At 37.5% G+C, this 19589-nt stretch overlaps 2 protein-coding genes across 2 annotated transcripts in view; both read left to right on the plus strand.

Annotated features, from left to right (window-relative positions):
• The first annotated feature begins 585 nt into the window (after positions 1–585).
• astl3a.1 (astacin-like metallo-endopeptidase 3 gene a1) lies at positions 586–9449 on the plus strand. The gene is made up of 14 exons (XM_002944394.5): positions 586–704; positions 905–932; positions 1104–1163; positions 2230–2289; positions 2436–2570; positions 2675–2792; positions 2954–3132; positions 4074–4155; positions 4801–4925; positions 5614–5729; positions 6384–6609; positions 6756–6874; positions 8770–8989; positions 9214–9449. The coding sequence occupies exons 1-14, from the start codon at positions 636–638 to the stop codon at positions 9219–9221; spliced, it is 1545 nt and encodes a 514-aa protein (XP_002944440.3). The 5' UTR covers positions 586–635; the 3' UTR covers positions 9222–9449.
• A 6945-nt stretch (positions 9450–16394) lies between these two features.
• The window catches only part of astl3a.3 (astacin-like metallo-endopeptidase 3 gene a.3), a 56575-nt gene continuing 53380 nt past the window's right edge, over positions 16395–19589 (plus strand). The window contains exons 1-4 of the mRNA XM_031890918.1: positions 16395–16505; positions 16668–16695; positions 17749–17793; positions 19411–19470. Of these exons, the coding sequence (XP_031746778.1) occupies positions 16437–16505; positions 16668–16695; positions 17749–17793; positions 19411–19470 (202 nt within the window). The 5' untranslated portion in view covers positions 16395–16436. The remainder of the gene's footprint in view (positions 16506–16667; positions 16696–17748; positions 17794–19410; positions 19471–19589) is intronic.

The following is a 19589-nucleotide window of genomic DNA, read 5'->3' on the forward strand; positions in this document are numbered from 1 at the left end:
GGTTTAATTAATGTTTTATATATTTTTTAGTAGACGTAAGGTATGGAGATCCAAATTACGAAAAGACCCCTTATCCGGAATACCGCTGGTCCCGAGCATTCTGGATAATGGGTCCTATACCTGTACTAAGCTTTCTTATGCCCCTTGGTGATCTCTCACATATCTTTCACAATTACCCCCCTTATGGCAGCTATCATGCTGTTTACTAAGGCTGCTCTAATGTCAAACACAGGCTTGTTAAATACTTCACACCGTATGTTATGTGTATGGCAGCTCCTACATCTCTGCATTAAACCAAGATCCAAGGAAATTTATCCTTACAGCAATTTAATATTTAGCAAAAGTCATGAACAACTGGGAAGTTTCATATCCTGGTTTCTATTTTGGGACATAACTGAATAAAAGTAGAAAAAAAGCATACTTTACTGTATAATTATTAAGGGTCGTCATTATCTGCCTCACACTCCCAACATCAGTAATTTAATTATAACATCTATAACAGCCATAGCAAGACCCTAAGGCTCACTTGCATATCTCTCTTTGGATTGGTCAGGCTCAGGTATAAAATATGGCTCTTGGGTTGCATTGGGACACAATACCAGGGAGAAGGGGAAAGACAGCAATTCATCCTTAAGATGGATGTGAGAATATCAGCCATTCTGCTGGCCTGCATCATACAATGTGCTGTGAGCTCACCTATACAGGTAAGGCACTGGGAACCATTAGACACACACCTGCTGCAGGAATCCCTTTATTGTACATTTAGCCTCTTGTATATGATTTTTATAAATTCGGGGTATCTAGAATTAGAACCTATATGTTTTTTAATTAACCACTAGAAGAATATTGATAAATATTGATAACCTGGAAAAGAAACTTTAAACTGTTACATCTCTTTTTGTAGGTTTTCTACTCAGAGGATGAAAGACTTGGTAAGTATTCTGGGGGTTTTTTTTTCATGTTAAACACTCTTTGACCTACAGTACATGAGAACAAGATTTTTTAAAAACTAAAATAAAACTTAACCCTTAAATGAAAAGGTGACATTGCTCCATTAATGACCCTCTACGTTTTATTTTCCATTCATGCTTTTCCTAATTCAGCTGAAAACAATGCAGTGGCCAATAAGGACACTCTCAAAGCACAAGGCAAAGAGGATACAGGTACTAAGTTCTAATTTCACAATGGTATTAATGACTTAAGGAAGTGGCAGAGTAAAATTTTCCACAAGTGTCCCTAGTCCCTTTCAGATGACATGTTCTGGATTTTCTCATTTCATTCTTCCAAAAGGTATCCCCTTTGTGGAAAGGGAATTCTTATTATAAAAAATACAAGGAGCTGTTGATAATACACCATGCATTCTGACATTTTTTCTTGCACTTTGCCTACTGCGTTGTGCATTGTGGAAGTAGCCATAGGCCTCTGCACTCCTATTTGAAATGCTGCAGGAATTAGCGGGGCGGGCAGGGGAGAAGAGCACAGGTACTAGGAGCAGAGCACAGCTTATGACACTTGTACTCCTTAATGCTCTACTACTTGTGCCTTGGGGTTTTGTAAATGACCCCTACAGGTTTCAGAAGATTTACTCCTAGTTGGCACTTCTTAAGGATAATGTTTGATGAGCTGTTTTGACCACCACTGTGGTCAGAAAATAGAAAATAGTGGGCAGAAAATAGTGGTGGTCAAGGCACCCTCCATGTCTTCCTGCCATCACTTCTCATAGGAAGCCATGGGTCATGCAGTACCTGAAGTAGTGAAGACAGACAGACACCTTTTCAAAAACACATTTCTAGAAAGCTCAGCATTTTATTTAAAAATATTTTTATATAAGAAAAAAGATATTATCACCTACTGAACACAACAGTATATATGTTGCAATGAAAATCAAGTTTACTGCTTTAATAAATATAGTTTATTACATGATTTAAAAAAAAAAAGTCTATATTTGATGCTAATGTCCATTTAGCTGGCACCAGGTGGAGTGATATTTAACCTATTCTCCTGCCTAATATTAGAGAAAGCTAATCCCAGGTCAACAGATGGACCATTAGACATTTTATACTCCAACTACGTTTTTTTTCCCGCAGAAATTCTCGTTCTCTGTTTGTTGCAGCCAATAGAGTAGAACTTTATTCTGTTTAAATATACATTTTTTCAGTTAAATTCCCATAGCACAGCAAATGCATACCGGTAAAGCACCCTTACAGTACTGTTACAATATACTTGCAGGGACTGCGAAGACACAGGACTCCATGGACATACACAGTATGATACTAGCAGCAAACAAAGGTAATAAGTCAGACATCAACTAAAAAGCAAATTTTCCTGTTTCTAATTATTAAGGTCAGTTGCTGTGTTTAGGTATCAGTTGCTTTTGACAATATAATGCACATTTTGTTACCAGTATTATTAATTTAGTTTATTGTTTAATCCAGACATTAGGCTGCCTACTAGAGAAGGAGACATTATTCAAAATCCAGGCCGTAACGCCATAAACTGCACAAGCTGCCTTTGGCCTAAGTCTGCTGATGGGACTGTCCCTGTGCCTTACAACTTCTCCTACAGCTACAGTAAGTTTCCCTTTCTGTGTTAGGCCAATCACTATTCCTTTCCTTCATAATATTCTCTAGTGATTTGTTCCCTAAATGGATCCTTTCTATTCTGTCTCACCCAGATGCGGATCAGTTAGCTCTCTTTAAGACTGCTATGCAGGAGTTTGAAACCTTAACCTGTGTGAGATTTCGACCTTGGACAACAGAATCTGATTTTCTCAACATCGTGTCTAATGGCGGGTAGGTTTGGGAACAACTCTGAATACTGATCATATAGGCATATAAAGGCCATATTTAGATAGATTACAAGAAGGGAGGAAGGGGATGGCATAGCCATAAGCCATATGGTCATAAATGGAACTAATTGAAATGGAGACTCTGCTGGTTGTTTTTTTTTCTAGTTGCGCTTCTTCGATTGGGAAAAGTGGGGGAGCGCAGAGAGTGGCATTGGATGCAAATGGCTGCATGTCCATGGGGATCATTGAGCATGAACTGAACCATGCCCTGGGCTTCTACCATGAGCAGAACAGAAGTGACCGGGATGACTATGTCATTATACATCCTGAGAATATCCTACCAGGTAAAGCAGTGAAAGCACAATATGTACATATGTGTGCATTTATTGTCTAAAGCTAAAATTACAAATTGTATTGTATATATATATATATTGTATATCCATATACATAAGCATCCAACTAAGGAGCACCCTTTTGGCAGCTTTCAGAATCGAAGAATTTTCCTCTACTTTTTATCCATACTTTAAAACCTTTAGATGGAACCTTTTTGGTATCTTTAAATGTAGAGTATACCCAGCATTTTAACATGAGCATAATAAATAGGAATGGAGAGCTCAAACCTCAGAATAAACCTCGCGTAGTATCAGGGTCTGTACAGGAAGACCCATGTCTGGTCATAAATACTTACATATAGAAAGTATCAGCAGCAAATTAAAAAAAAGAGGCTACTGGGTTCATCTACAAAGAGCATGGTGCTACATGCAAAGATCAGGCAGAAACTGCCTTGGTGTTTTGCAAACTTGTAACCTGCCCTATATTCTTTTCAATTGCTTCAGGTCTCTGCATTTCAAAATGGATCAGAAAGACCTCTGTGTACCCCATGAATACAGTGCTGCATGTGTTCAGCAATGCTATATTTATAAAAAGGGACAGGCAGGGGAAGACACAACTGGTCTCACCCCATAGCCTTCCCATTTATATGTGCATATTAGGAAACACAAGTGGGAGAAGACCGCAATGGACTCCTGTATTTACTGTGTGCCATATGGCAGGGGTAAGGACAAGGATGCCTTGTGCCGAGCACAGCCAGACCCCAGATGGTACAACACGCGTAACATTGTTGCCACCTTCTTAATGAATGCATAATGAAAATTCTCCAAAACAGTCTTCATTACAGCTGGCTTGATTGAAACTATTTTTTCTAAGAATGTTTGTTTTGTTAAAACTCTGATTTATTATTCTGATAATGCTACGTATTCTTTATCCCACATTTATTGGTTTACAGACTCTCTCAATAACTTCAATAAATATGATACTAATAACCTTGGGACTGAATATGACTACAATTCAGTGATGCATTACGCACGGTAAGACTGAGTGCAGCCTCTCACCTAGATGCGTGTGTGCACAGATATTATTCCTGTTTAATGTTTGTATGTACATAACATAACCACCATACAGTTTATATTATATAATAAAGGGTCTCCTCCCCCTGCTGCTGAAGCTTCAGTGAACTCACAGCAAATAACTACTCAGGGAATTATTATGGTTGCATTCACACATAAAGCCCCATTTAATAATGGAACATGGACTTTAGTGCTTCTCCTGTAAAATCATATGAAGTTTGAAAAATCACTCCAATGTGGCTTCTGGACCCCTACAGAAAAAGTCAAAATGTTAGCAGAACTGATCAGCCCATGTTTTGTTCATTCATCTTAATGTATCAGTTAGCCTGTGGTTTCTCACCAACCAATCAGTAAGAATCTATCAAAAGTGATTTCCTGGGGGACTTGTGTAGGTGGTTGCTAAAGGTTGGATGACAATTAGGAAAAGTCATTGAGAAAAATTCAGACTGTGTCATCATTTGCCATTTAAATGCATTTTAATTCTCCTATGCTTACTGTTTAGTTGTAGAACATTAGCTTTTTTCCATGTTGTTTTTATAATGTTACCCTCAGAAACTAATAGATTGCTATAATATATAATGAGATTTATTCTTATTTGTCCCTCAGTGATGCATTTAGTAAAAACGGAAAAGCCACCATTGAGCCCAAACCTAACCCAAATGTTCCCATTGGACAAAGGAATGGACTTAGTGTTTTGGACATTTCTAAGATTAACAAACTATATGGATGCAGTAAGTGCCCACAAACCTGCCAGTTTTGTACAATCAGAAAATGTCAGTTTACATTATATTTTGTGCACTAGAAACAGTGTCAGATTGTGGTACCAGGGGCCCAACACAAAGCCTAAGACCGCAGGCCCACTTTCCACATTATTTTTCATCTTCTCCTCAGAACTTCTTTTATCTCCTAGTCTATTCTCTTTCCTTCCCTCCACTTCTTCTCTTTGTTCTGATACCTTAATGGGCAAGATCCATGATATAGGCATATAAAGCCAAATGACTGTATGTGCAGAAGGGTCCACAGACACCTGGGCCTACAGGGAGTCAGGTCTAGACTGGGATTCAAAATAGGAGCTGCATTTCAAGTACACAGAAGCCCAAACAGTCTCCCTCAGGTCTAATAAATAGTGAGTGTCTATGGCATTTTACAGCAACCCCTCTGTCATTTGCCAGAATAAGGCCTGCAGGATGTATCCTGGTATCCTGTAGGGCCAGTCTGGCACTGACTAGCAAAGCCTTCATAAGTTTCCAAACTAAGGACTTCACATGGAATATTCATTTTATTTAGTTAATACCATAACAGCATACGCATAAAAATCAATTTAATTCAAATTATTATATAAAATGTTGTCTACAGGGGTTATTAGTTTTGACGATAAGTGTATTCTTAAATAATTTAATTGAATATTTCTATTTTTAGATGTGTGCAGTAATTTGCTTTCTAACCCGAATGGGACAATGATCTCTGCCAATTACCCCTCTGCATATCCTAATAATGCCAACTGTGTTTGGTTGATTAGAACTCCATCTGGGCAGGTAAAGAACCAAAATCGGCAACAAATGTGATTCTGTTACATGTACTTACAGCTTATTACAATTAGTGGGCCAGTTATATCTCATGCAGCATGTAGAACAGCCAGATCTAATTAAGATGATGATGTCATATAGTGATGTCTATGAAGCCTGTGAACAGACTGGGGGCCAAATCCTTTGGAGGGTCACGTCCAGCCCGCAAGCCTCACTTGGACAGCTGTGGTCTAAAGGATTATTTACTAACACAGGTGTAGATATGAATTGGAAGAATATCTTTACAACCAACTCAGAGGGAGATTAGGGTCATCAAGGCAAAGCTCGTTGTATGGTTTACTTCCATGGTGCCAAAAAGCACTTATTTTAGGTGATGACCTCACTGGAAATATGCTTTTTTATTATTATATTTTTAATTGAATTTAACAGTGATGGCTAAGCTTAAAAATAATCAAAGAAAATAACATGGGTTAGTCTCAGTTAGCTAAGTATAAATACCTTGTAGACTATCGCTTCGCGTTCAGTATGCTTAGTTGAAACATTGTCATGTATATGTTCTAATATGTGTTTACAAACAGCAATATATCTATATATTTTTTATTTATTTATTTTTTAATCACAAACTATTTGGCTTTTCATTATTCCAATAAATTTTATTTGTAGGCTACCCTTCAATTCCAAGCCTTTGATATCCAGTCATCCCCAGGCTGTGTCTCTGACTACATTAAGATCTATGATGGTCCCAGTAAGACGTCCCCTGTGTTAGTGGACAGGGCATGTGGTACAGGACTGATCCCTATACAGATTGCCTCCACTAACCAGATGCTGGTTGAGTTTGTCAGTGATGGGGCAGTTACTGGCACCGGCTTCAAAGCAACATACGGCTCAGGTATAGAATTTAAAGTATCAATATATATATATACACCAATCTTGAACGAACAGGCCGCTTCACACAGGACTTACGTTGAACAAAGAAATTTATTTGTAGAATATAACTAGAATATATACATTTGATTTACTTTCACTGTTTTGCAGTTCAGTGTGGTGGAGCTTTCTATGCACCAACCAAGACTTTTACATCTCCTGGTTACCCTGGAAACTATTCCGCTAACTTGGACTGTGCCTGGACAATCACCGCTCCCACTGGATACAGGGTAAAAAGATGCAAATGTGCAAACGAGAGGGCTCATTTTAAGCAAGTAACAAATTAGGAACCACACACACACAGCTTTCTGTAGGAAAAACATCTGCATTCAGTGTGCGGAATGCCATTACAACACTAGGGCTCATTTTAAGACCACTTCACTCCTCTCACCCAGACATAAAAAAAGCTGTATAATAAAAGTCCTTTGTAAATTACCCAAATTCTTTTTTATTAAAACATCCATACCTATTATAATTATAAAGGTATTTAAACATTTTAGCTGTCAGTCTTATATACCCTGGCCCACCTCAATGCCTCAGGCATAGAGGTCGGACAGGCAATTACTTTCCCATTCAGCACTTGCTAGATGTCACTGCACTCATCCCATTCCTCCTCCCTCCTCACAGTCTATAATTGTGTATCCTGTACATGGGCATTAGGTCCCCCATTCTGGCCCAAGATTTTGGGGAGATACAAAACTTTCCTTAATAACGGTATTCACAAAATGGTGCCTGCCTGCTTGCTGTGTCTGTGACTTCCAAGACTGAACTAAACAACATTTAAATTTGTATAGTTTAAGTCAAGTTTATTTTGCTCAAAAAAACAAATAGAAAAGAGTTTGTAATTACTTGTTAAAGTGAAAGGCTCCCTATAACTCAATTTTTCATTCCCTTTTTGACATTTAGTAATCTAGGATTTTGGAGAGCTTTTAAAGGAAAAATAAAGTCAAAGTCACTTGGGGGTGCCAAAATGTTAGGCACCCCCAAGTGACTTTGACCGCCTACCTTTTACCCCGGGCTGGTGCCCCTGTGAGGAAGGAACAGCACCAGCCCGGGGTAGCTGCCGGCGCTTCCTTTTCCTGATTCGCTGCGCGCGCATGCGCAGTAGAGTGAAAAGCCGAACTTTAAATGTTAAAGTCGGCTTTTCACTCTACTGCGCATGCGCCCACCGCTGGCACTCAGGAAAAGGAAGCGAGGAAGACGGAAGCGCTGCGCTCCAGGTGCCCCGGGCTGGTGCTGTTTTCTCCTAACAGGGGCACCAGCCCGGGGTACAAGGTAAGCGGTTAAAGTCACTTGGGGGTGCCTAACATTTTGGCACCCCCAAGTGACTTTGACTTTCGTTTCCCTTTAAAGTATTAAACCTGGCAAATGGGAAAGAAATTGGAATAGAGACACAGTTTGCAGTAGTAGAACACCTTAGCAACTTCTTCAGCCTGAAGGCAACCTATTCTTGTAACTGGAGATAATAGAATTGCTTTGCTATATAGTGGAAGAAAGGTTTGTGAGTGATACTCAGCGCTATAGGTGTCCTCGTGCTTAATTGCTTTCAGCCTTCAATATAGAGAATAAGCGTGGTGCTCAAATCTCCTGCTGCTTCCTCCAAAGAAAATACCCCTCTTGGATGGGTATTAAAACATGTGCAGACCCAGTGTGTTGGAAGCGCATGAAAAATAAAAAATAAAAATACAAAATTGTGCAATATGTTTCAAAAGTTAATGAAACTGAAAAGAAAGAGTTATGCCTATAACTCTAAATAATGGCAAAGTGCAGATAAAATATACAAATGGCAGAGTGGTGTAGTTGCACACTCACCAGATGGTTGTTAAGATATGCAGAGGTAAGTAAAATCCACTGTTTGATAGAGGTAGGTTCAAGGTCTCCATTCAGTTTGGGAAAGTAAAAGATAAAACAGAATATAGTGTAAAACCCTTTATTAAAAATAGTCCTGCTGCAGTACAGGCTACTTACAGTATCTGGATAAGAACAAAACTTATCAAAAATAGCTCTACGCGTTTCACGTGTCCGCCACGCTTCATCAGGAGCAATAAAAATGTAATGTAAAAACATATATAGTGGCTTCTGTATTATACCTGATATGTCTGCATTTACCTCTTTTGAATCACAGGTATCACTGCGCATAAATTACTTTCAACTTGAGACTGGACCTTCCTGTACATATGACTCTCTCAACATTTACAATTCAACCCTTAGTGCTGTCATGGGCCCATACTGTGGCCTCATAAGTTTTCCATTTCCCCTTGTTTCCAAATCAAATTCCATGATGGTCACAATGCACAGCGACGACTCAAATCAGTATAAAGGCTTTAGTGCTACGTATACTTTTGGTGAGTATTCTGATGATTTGTGATAGATAAACTCAGATATTACTTCAGCAACAAGAAAAAATATAAAATGTTGTATCCTACATATGAATAAATCTGAGGGTAGGGTGGGGGGATATTAATTGTAATGATAACCATTTGCTAGAACAGTAATGTTTCCAAACAACAAACTTGCACACAAGTACAAATATTGATTTTACTCACTAATAGTTGATTTTTGTTTACAGTGAGGTAAAGAGAATGGAAACTAAGGAATTTATTGTTACCGAACAAAGAAGAGTGACAGGCGTCTGCAGTATCTTATTTACGTTAAATAAAATAATTGGGAAGATTCTACAAAAAACTAAACGTACTGGAAAATATAATCAGCCATGGGAAGGGTTATTACTGTGCAATGATAGAATTATGTTTAAAAATGTATATAATGTTTACTGAGAAAAATAAAACTTGATTATTGTAGATATTTTAGAAGAAAGTTTTATTCTGAAATACATCTAATAAAGGAGGGTACTCATTTTGGGGCTATCAAGGACCCTTTGTGGTTAAGCACTTGGTCAGACCCAACTAACACAGTAACTGTACTTTAGGTAAAAAAAAGACATGGTCATGGATTTCACCCCTTTTGTCCAAATAAAACTGGTATAACTGCTCATTAAACCAAAGGAAGGTGAAAAACTCATATGAAGCCTCTTTACTTGCCTCAGAGGGAAAAAAATGCCTCTTTGATTCCAAGATGGCAATCGGACGAGTCCCCGGATCAACTTGTACTAAGTGTTATTTAGTAACACAACACTTTCTTGAAGCTAGCTAATGTATCTGCCAGTACAGATTAGAGAAGAAAATTCTACAACTTTACAGCAATCACTGTGACAAAACATTCAGATTAAATCCTTTCTTCTACTCTCAGTGGGTGCCCTTGTGTCTGCTGCAAGGACCTACTGGTGAATAAAGCATCTGAGAGTTTATTATATAGTCCCTTTATGTATATTTATACATAGTTATAATATCTCCCCTAAAAGGAAAACCAGACCCTCAGAATGAAACCAAACGATGGAAGTTATAACATAAAGTGTCCATTAAAGAAACTTACCAAACTGAAAATCAGTAAATATTGGTCTTTTACATCCTTTCCCTTGAGCCGCCATTTAGTGATGGGCTTTGTGCCCCCTCAGAGATCAGCTGACAGGAAATAATGCAGCTCTAACTGTAACAGGAAGTAGTGTGGGAGCAAAAGTCAGAACTCTGGCCATTCATTGGCTGATGGGGCCTAGCATGTATGTGTGCCTTGGCTGTGAATCCTATGATCCCAGGGGGCGGCCCTTAATTCTTAAAATGGCAATTTAGGATTATCCAACAGCACACACACAGAGACCTACATTGTATGAGGGTATAGCTCTCCTTTTAAAGCAGCAGGTAAAACTTAGTCCCTGTGTAAAATGTATAATGAAGCAGTAAAAAATGAATCAGATGAAAGTGAGTGTAGGACTGGCCAGAATGGGGATGACTAACACAGTTGGCCAGCTTGAAGTATACTGCAATATATGGACAAACAATCCCTTGTGGAGGGCATTTTTAGTAGCTTAATGAACGGTTTAATGTCCTATATGTATATTGATAATGGGTGAGTGCATGGGAAGTCTTGTTTCTGTATATAAACGACTGGAAGCGGTTGCTTGAAGTAAAAGGAATTTTACCTCACCAGAAACCTTCTGAACTATCCTGCCTGCTTCATTTGCCTGGTTCAGCCTGCTGATCCTGAACCCAGGAGGCAGATGGTCAGAAACTCTAGGCCCCCCCCCCCATCCCTATTTGTGGACCACACTTCGGCCATATACATCTACAAATACATAAACTCACGTGCCACACAGCCTGTTAGTAGTGATGGATTCACAGAAAAATTCTGCATTTCCCCATTGGCAAATATTTGCCGCAAAAAGTTGCACCGGGAAAAAAGTTACCACAAAAAACACCCAAAAATGGGCCTCAGCTGGACCTTTGCTCTGTGGAGGAGGAAGGGTGAGATGTTGTGTAACTACAGCTCTCAGATGCTGTGATAAATTGTATGTTAGAGGTTCTTAAGGTTTATTGTCAAGCGTACCAGGGGTATACTTACGGATTAAATGAGACAGTTGACAGATATATTTAAATACAGAGCTTACCCCTTTAACCATTGTGGAGATGCTTGGTTGGTTGATGATACACCTTTAAGGCTACCAGCTAGCAGTCCAGAAATGTTCATTGACTACAATACTAAGCCTGAATCCCTTTCAGTACTGTGGTCCGGTTGTCTGGTCACTTTAGGGCTGTTATGCCAAAGAGAGAGCTACCGCCAGCTATGAATCGTTTGGTTGGGGCACAAAGCTGCCCTCATTCTCTCACTCACCATCTTTCATTTCTAGAACTTACTGTGACAAAGCTAGTCCTATACCTGTTTAAACCTCCTTCACGGGGGTTCCTAATCCTTTAATGGGGTTGTCCCTTTAGGGGGGAACTCTTTACTGGGCCTTTCTGACACCAGGCTTCCCAGCAGACATCCACCTCATTCAAAGGATGGAGGCCAAATAGGATGAACTGGGGCTTCCCAATCACTATATCCAAGTGTAAAAGGAAATGGTCATACTTCCCTGGGCCAATAGGGAAATAACTATCCCAATCAGGTAACTATGGATACAGGTGCTGAGAATACGCAGTTAGGGAATTTCCAAACTATTAGGGGATTTCCAAGACATAGGGTAAATTAACCCTATGAATCTCTACATACATCACCAGGAATAGTGACCATAAAAGAAAAGCTAAGGGGAATGACAAGGAAAGAAAAATGGGAAGGATAAAAGAGAAGAAGAGAATATAGCAGAATAGAAATGGGATTAAAAAGCTTTTTTAAAATTGTAAAATGTGAAGGGTAAAAAAAATGAACAACTGCCCTGCCCATTTAAAGAACAGAAACATATTGCTCTGCTCCCTGACACTTCTCTGTTCTTTACATACAGGAAGATAGAATGGTCCAGGTATAGAATATCTGGGGAGGGTTATTTACTTATTTACTGGAGTGTTGGGAGACGGGTAGGGAAAGGTTGGAGGGTGCCTACATGCCACTTCATGAATATAGTGCTAATGCTATAATAGAATGCAGACATGTGACAATTCCTCAAGGGGCAAAGGCAGGATGCAAAGGTTTTTGCACTTTGCCCACTGCTTTGGACATCATCTGTTGGGTTGCCCTTTTCTGCCAGTATAATACTAGATGGCAGTTATTAACTATACAGTAATTATGTGATAATTTATTATTAGCAGGATTCCACCTGTTTAAAAAAACAACATTACTGATGTCTGCAATGCGTAATAGGATTTCTTCCGAAACCTGATTCACTTCTTCTGTGAAAAAAGCTGAGCCAAATGCATTATTTAGACACAACCTGGTCATGGCTATTCCAAATGTACCATATAATCAGACAACGATGTAGCAAACTGGAATTTGTAATGCTATTTTCATTGTATTATCTAGGATAAACCAGAATGGGCAGGCAATTCACATCTTTATCCAATATTTGTGTGTCCATTACATTTATACTGTATGTGTAAAAACATATGTAACTGTGGGTTGCCAAGGTTACCTTCAAGAAGTAAAAACAAACTGCCAGTAGGATTGGATGGTATTAAATAATCACAGCATTTGTACATTTGCCCAATCCAGGGCAGAGATGAATACAAATGCACATTTCTGTTCACACAAATGAGATGTTTTACATTGTTACTGAAAAAGCAATTAAGGAAAATAGTAAAATCTCTGGAATCCAAGGACCCTGCCCCAAACCTAACTTGTTAGTAATGTTAGCGATAAATTGTAAAGGGTTTATTTTGGTTATAAATAAACAAGGAAGTAGCAGCAGATTCCACTTCATCACTCCTGCCCCTGTAGCCACTAGGGATCTATGGTCCAGGGGGTCTGCCAGGTTGACTAAAATTCGTCTATTCTTTAATTGCCCAGCCTTGTCAGTGACCTTCCTACAAGTTGACACCATTTCTACTGGTAAGGTGGAGCTCCTCACCCCCTAACTGTTGCTATGAATATTCATTGTATGCCCAACAAAATAGATAAAAGTTGTGGAGGAAATGGTTACATGAATGAAAGGTACTGTCCCCCCCTACACAAAAATATGGCGAACTACAAATGAAATAAAAAAAAACCCTGGATTTGCTATCACATAATGAAACAAATACATAATTATGTGACAGACAGGTCCTCTCCCTCCCTTGGAGTTTTAGTATGCAGCAAAAGCACAAGATTAACTTTGATGAAAAGTATATAAACTTTTTTTTGTTGTTGTTATAAACAGTTGTGTTTTACACATGATTAGTCAAAAGTGTAGTCCAATTACCTTAATTGCTTATACAGGTATGGGACCTGTTATCCGGAATGCTTAGGACCTGGGTTTTCCATATATGGGATCTTTCTGTAATTTGGATCTCCATAACTTAAGTCTGCTAAAAATCATTATTGAAAATATTGAATAAACCCAATAGGCTTGTTTTGCTTCCAATAAGGATTAATTATATCTTAGTTGGGATCAAGTACAGGTACTGTTTTATTATTACAGAGAAAAGGGAATCATTTAACCATGAAATAAACCCAATAGGGCTGTTCTGCCCCCAATAAGGGGTAATTATATCTTAGTTGGGATCAAGTACAGGTACTATTTTATTATTACAGAGAAAAGGGAATCATTTAACCATGAAATAAACCCAATAGGGCTGTTCTGCCCCCAATAAGGGGTAATTATATCTTAGTTGGGATCAAGTACAAGCTACTGTTTTATTATTACAGAGAAAAAAGAAATCATTTTTAAAAATTAGAATTATTTGCTTATAATGGAGTCTATGGGAGATGGCCTTTTCATAATCGGAACTTTCTGGATAACGGGTTTCTGGATAACGGATCCCATACCTGTACTGTAATATTAATGATCTGTTGAATTAACTTGGTACCCTTTTCTGACAGTCCAATGCTGGATAGCAGAAATTAACCTGTTTAAAAAAAAAAAAAAAAACACATACTGCCTGCAGCACATAATAGGATTTCTTCCGAAATCTGCTTCACTTTCTACTGTGAAAAAACTGAGCCAAATGCATTATTTATACACGCCCTGGTCATGGCTATTCCAAATTTACCATATTATCAGACAACATGATGTAGCAAACTGGACAGTACATTTGTAACACTATTATTCATGGTTTTATCTAGGATAAACCAGAATGGGCAGGCAACTCACATCGTTATCCAATATTTGTATGTTCATTATGTTTATATATGTAAAAGCGTGTGACTTTTAGTTTAGTAAGGGTAAGTTTTGATCCTCTCACTCCCTTGGAGTTTTCGTATTTTTTAGCACCTAACAAGAGAGGTGATCTTGCAGCAAAATCACAATATTAGCTTTGTTCAAAAGTATATATATTTTATTGCTGTTAGAAAAAGTTGTGTTTTACATGTAATTGGCTGAAAGCATAGTCCAATGTAGCAATGAAGAATAGCAGTCAAATCACTGGTATCCAAGAACCCAATTTCAAACCCAAACTTCGAATTCTAAATGGTTTCTTTTGCTTACAAATAAACAAGGAAGTAGCAGCAAACTCTACTCCTTCATTAAGAGATTATTCATTATAGGAAAACCTTTCAAATAGTGCCTATTCCCACGGGGTAGGCAGTGGTGGAACTAGATGTCATTGGGCCCCACAACAACATAATTTTAGACCCTAAACCCAAAGCTGACTTGTCTTATATATATATATATATATATATATTGTTTACAGATACATGGGTCCTCTTCCACTTCACTCCTGCCCCTGCAACTACAACATCTATGTGGTTCTGGGGGTGTGCCAGATGCCAGGCTGACTAAAATTCTTTAAAAAAATAAACAATTGAATCACGCCCATCCTATGAGATCAAAACGAGTAAAAGTTTTGGAGAAAATGGTTACATGTATGAAAGGTCCTGTCCCATGCAGCAAATTGATGGTCTTAATCTTTACCTCCTACATAAAAATATGGCGGACTACAAATAAAATGTGAAAAGAAAAAGATTTCAAATTAAATCCCCAGATTTGCCATCATATTATTTAAAAAACACATACAGCATGCAGAATATTAATTTCTTTTAACCTACCATATCAACTCTGGGTCAGGGGATCATGTATGTAGAAGAAGGGTAAACAGACTCTGGGACACTGGACTCTACCATCTCAGGCAGTAGTATTGGCCAGATTACCCCTGTTCCCACCCTCCCTACCACAGGATAAAGAAGGGAATGGGCTCAGGGGCATCAATCTTTTCCTTCCTTTTATATGTGGGCTTAATTGGCCAGTGTCTGTGCCAATTAAGTGTCATAACTATGGAAGTTGAGATGCTGTCTACTACACCAGCTACTTTATAAAACGCAGAGTTGTTAAGTACAGGTATTGGATGTGTTTCTGTCGAGAAACAGAACCTTGCACTTGATCCCAACTAAGATGTAATTAATATTAATTGGAGGCACGGTTTATTGCAAGTTTAGATGAGTTCAAATGATTTTTAGATTATTTTTTAGCAGACTTAAGGTATGAAGATCCAAATTATTGAAAGACCCCCTAATACCTGAAAAGGTAGGAATCTGTATGGCAACTAAGCACTAAGCATTCGCAAATCTTTGCATTTAGTGATGAGCGAAACTGGCTTCACAAAAAGCATTTCGTTTTTTTAATCGCACCAAATGCATTAAAGTCAATGGGTAGTTTTTTTCATACAAAGTGCATTGACGTCAAAAGGTATTTTTGCCTTGCATTTCTTCCCACACTTTCTTCTGCTCAAAAAAAAAAACAAAACAAAATCAATTTGATTTGTTTCCCTGGTGAAACAAACTATGGTAATATTCTATTACAGATTTGCAAGCATTTTTGTCACACACGAACCATACCATAAAAAAAAAAAAATCCCTATTTGCATTACACCAATATGTGCACTGTACTAATAGTTCCTTGCTGTTGTGTCTACTATCCAAGATGTTTCATGTTCTCAGTCTCTTCATACTTATCACACCATTAAAAATTAGAGTGTGTCATGTGAATTTCCCAGTTTCCATTCTGTGACATAAATGACTTAAATTAAGTAAGAAAATCAGGATCATTTACAGAATGGTTATTTTTTAGAGTTATCATTATTATTTTTTAGGGTTATCATTATTATTTTTTAGGGTAATCATTATTATTTATGGTCATTATTATCTGCTTTACACTCCTAAAGCCAATCATTTCATTATAACATCTATAACACCCATAACAAGACCCTAAGGCACACTAATATATCTCTTTCTGGATTGGTTGGGCTTAGGTATAATTTTTTATATAAAAAGTGGCTCTTGGGTTGCATTGGGACACAATACCAGGGAGAAGGGGAAAGACAGCAATTCATCCTTAAGATGGATGTGAGAATATCAGCCATTCTGCTGGCCTGCATCATACAATGTGCTGTGAGCTCACCTATACAGGTAAGGCACTGAACTAAGGGACCATCAGAAATACACCTGCTGCAGGAATCCCTTTATAGAACTTATATGTTTTTGATTAACTTACGAATTTTGACAGACATTACAATAACACAATAGATAACCTTGAAAAGGAATATAAAACTGTACATTTTTATTTTTTAGGTTTTCTATTCAGAGACTGATAGACTTGGTAAGTAATCTGTTTTTTATGTTGAAGAACTCTTAATGTCCCGTTTCCTTGAAGTTTTTCTTGAAATGAATCTTGCTTGTTGCCATTGTACAGAACAGTCGAAGTTTGAAATCCCAAAGTATAAAGTAACATATAAACATTCATATATTTTTATTATTTTTTTAATTTTATTTTATATTTTTATTTTAACAATCCATAACTAACATCTGTTAGTGAAAACTAATGGAAGATACAGTGAATGTGACCTGAAGGCAACAAGCTAATCTGCTGCTTAGGCAAGCTTATCATCTTCCAACCCCTCAGAAAGATACTGTATATACTTGAGTATAAGCCTAGCTTTTCAGCGCCCAAAATGTGCTGATAAAGTCACCCTCGGCTTATACTCGAGTCAGGTGCCATGGGTTCCTCCAGACTAGCACCCTCTGTCCTTTGTGTGCAAATTAGGCCACCCGCAACCAGACCCTCCAGTGCCCTGGCCTGCTCCCAAATTCATCTTCATTTACCATCCTCACCTGTCCCATTCTGCACTAGACATTGCACTTTATATTCTATATAAACTATATATAGTTCTGAAGGATTTAAACTCTTTGTGTTTTAGCTTGGTTGCTGATTGAGCTAAAGGGGCAGTACCCTTAAGGTATCATTGTTGATACAATATTGTTTTTGTTGACCCTCTTCTCCACTTAAAGAGCTATTTTACTGTTTTTCTTTGAAATAAATATTCAAAAACATATACCCCACTGATGCCTCATTTAATGTAATTTTATTGGTATTTATTTTGATTATTGAAACTTAGCAGTAGCTGCTGCATTTCCCACCCTAGGCTTTTACTCAAGTCAATACGTTTTTCCAGTTTTCTTAGGTAAAATTAGGTACCTCGGCTTATATTAGGATCGGCATATATACGGTATAACCTTTTCAATCAGACTAATGAACAAAAAATGTGTATAGTTTGTGTTAAATAATATTGCCCCTTTAATAACGTATGTTTTGTCACTCATACTGAACATTCAGCTAACCACATCTTCTTGTTTTTATGAGAATATAATGCAGTGGCCAAAGAGGACATTCTCAAAGCAATAGGACAAGAAGATCCAGGTACTGAGTTCCAACTTTGCAACAATAGCTAAAAGGGAAATATTATGTATGGACTGTACTAGTTCCCATGCCAGTTTTTTTTTTTTATATTTCCACTGTAGCACAAGTGGATCATTGAATGGATGGGTAATTCTGACTGTTCTACTTTTACTGCTATGAATTTATCTGAAAAACAGGAGCTGTTTATGATCAGCCATAAATGGTGGAAGTCAAAATGCCCCATGTTTGCCTAAGGAATCTATAGCAAATGCTGTACCTGAAGCCCCTGTAGTGATGGCAAGCAGACCACTGCTCAGACATCCACATTCATTTCTAGAGGGTTTAGTAATTTATTTGAATTGCCTCAATATTTTTTGGTTGAATCTTTGTGTCCAGTTCATAAATAGCTCTTATCCCTACTAAACACAATAGTCTGGGTTATTGCTTGGACAATAAAAGAAGGCTGAACACAGCAGAGATGATAATATTGTATATATGATACATTAAAAATCATACTACTAAAAAAACAGTTTTTCCATGGACAAGATATAAATAATTTGTCAGGGAATAGAAATAAATAATTTTCGTTTCTGGTGTTAATGTCCCTTTAGTTTTATGCCATTCCACCTAAAACAGGTATTGGAATGCTTGGGACCTGGAGATTTCCAAATAAGAGGTCTTTCCGAAATTTGCATCATCATACTTTTTTTGAAAAATATTGCAGAGAAAAAACGCTGCAACTTTTACAAGATTTACTATGTGTTTAAAAAAAAAAAATCCGAATTCGCCAATTCGCCAGATTAATCTTGCCGAGTTCATGTAAAAGTCAATGGTAAAGGACCCTTCCCTTTCCTTGAAGTTCTTTCTTTTTCTCAAAACTTTAGGGATTTGGTTGTTTTTTTGTCCCAAAATCACAACTTTTTCTTTGATAAATTTGGCATTTTTGCACTGTCAATTCAAAAAAGATGAGGGTTTTTTTGCGACTTTTCCTTGGAACTTTTTTTAGTAAATATTATTACAGAGAAAAGGGAAAAATAGGGCTGTTCTGCCCCCAATAAGGGGTAATTATATCTTAGTTGGGATCAAGTACAGGTACTGTTTTATTATTACAGAGAAAAGGGAATCATTTAACCATGAAATAAACCCAATAGGATTGTTCTGCCCCCAATAAGGGGTAATTATATCTTAGTTGGGATCAAGTACAGGTACTGTTTTATTATTACAGAGAAAAGAGAATCATTTAACCATTAAATAAACCCAATAGGGCTGTTCTGCCCCCAATAAGGGGTAATTGTATCTTAGTTGGGATCAAGTACAGGTACTGTTTTATTATTACAGAGAAGAAGGAAACCATTTCTAAAAATTTTAATTATTTGCTTCAAATGGAGTCTATGGGAGATGGCCTTCCCATAATTTGGAGCTCATTGGATAACAGGTTTCCGGATAACGGTTCTTATATCTGTAGTATAGTATTCTGGTCACAGGCCAACTGATGAGCCAATGGGCATTTTATACACAAATAATACAGTTTTTTCAGAAATTTTGGATAAAAAGATTGCATTATGATTATGATTTAAGCACTGGTGTAACAAATAGAGCAGAATATTTATATATATTTCATCACCAATATAATTGCAGAAAATAAAGAGACCCAGGACTCCATGGACATATACAGCAAGATATTAAAGACAAATAAAGGTAATAACAAGTTAAAAACAACATTGAGTATTAAATTTCAATTTCTTGTTTCCAATTAATGTGGTCAGTTAAAGAGAATAGATTTTACCATTTCTAACTGGCAGATTTATCAAAATGTG

Source organism: Xenopus tropicalis, chromosome 8 (assembly GCF_000004195.4).
Source record: "Xenopus tropicalis strain Nigerian chromosome 8, UCB_Xtro_10.0, whole genome shotgun sequence".
Lineage (NCBI taxonomy): Eukaryota > Metazoa > Chordata > Amphibia > Anura > Pipidae > Xenopus > Xenopus tropicalis.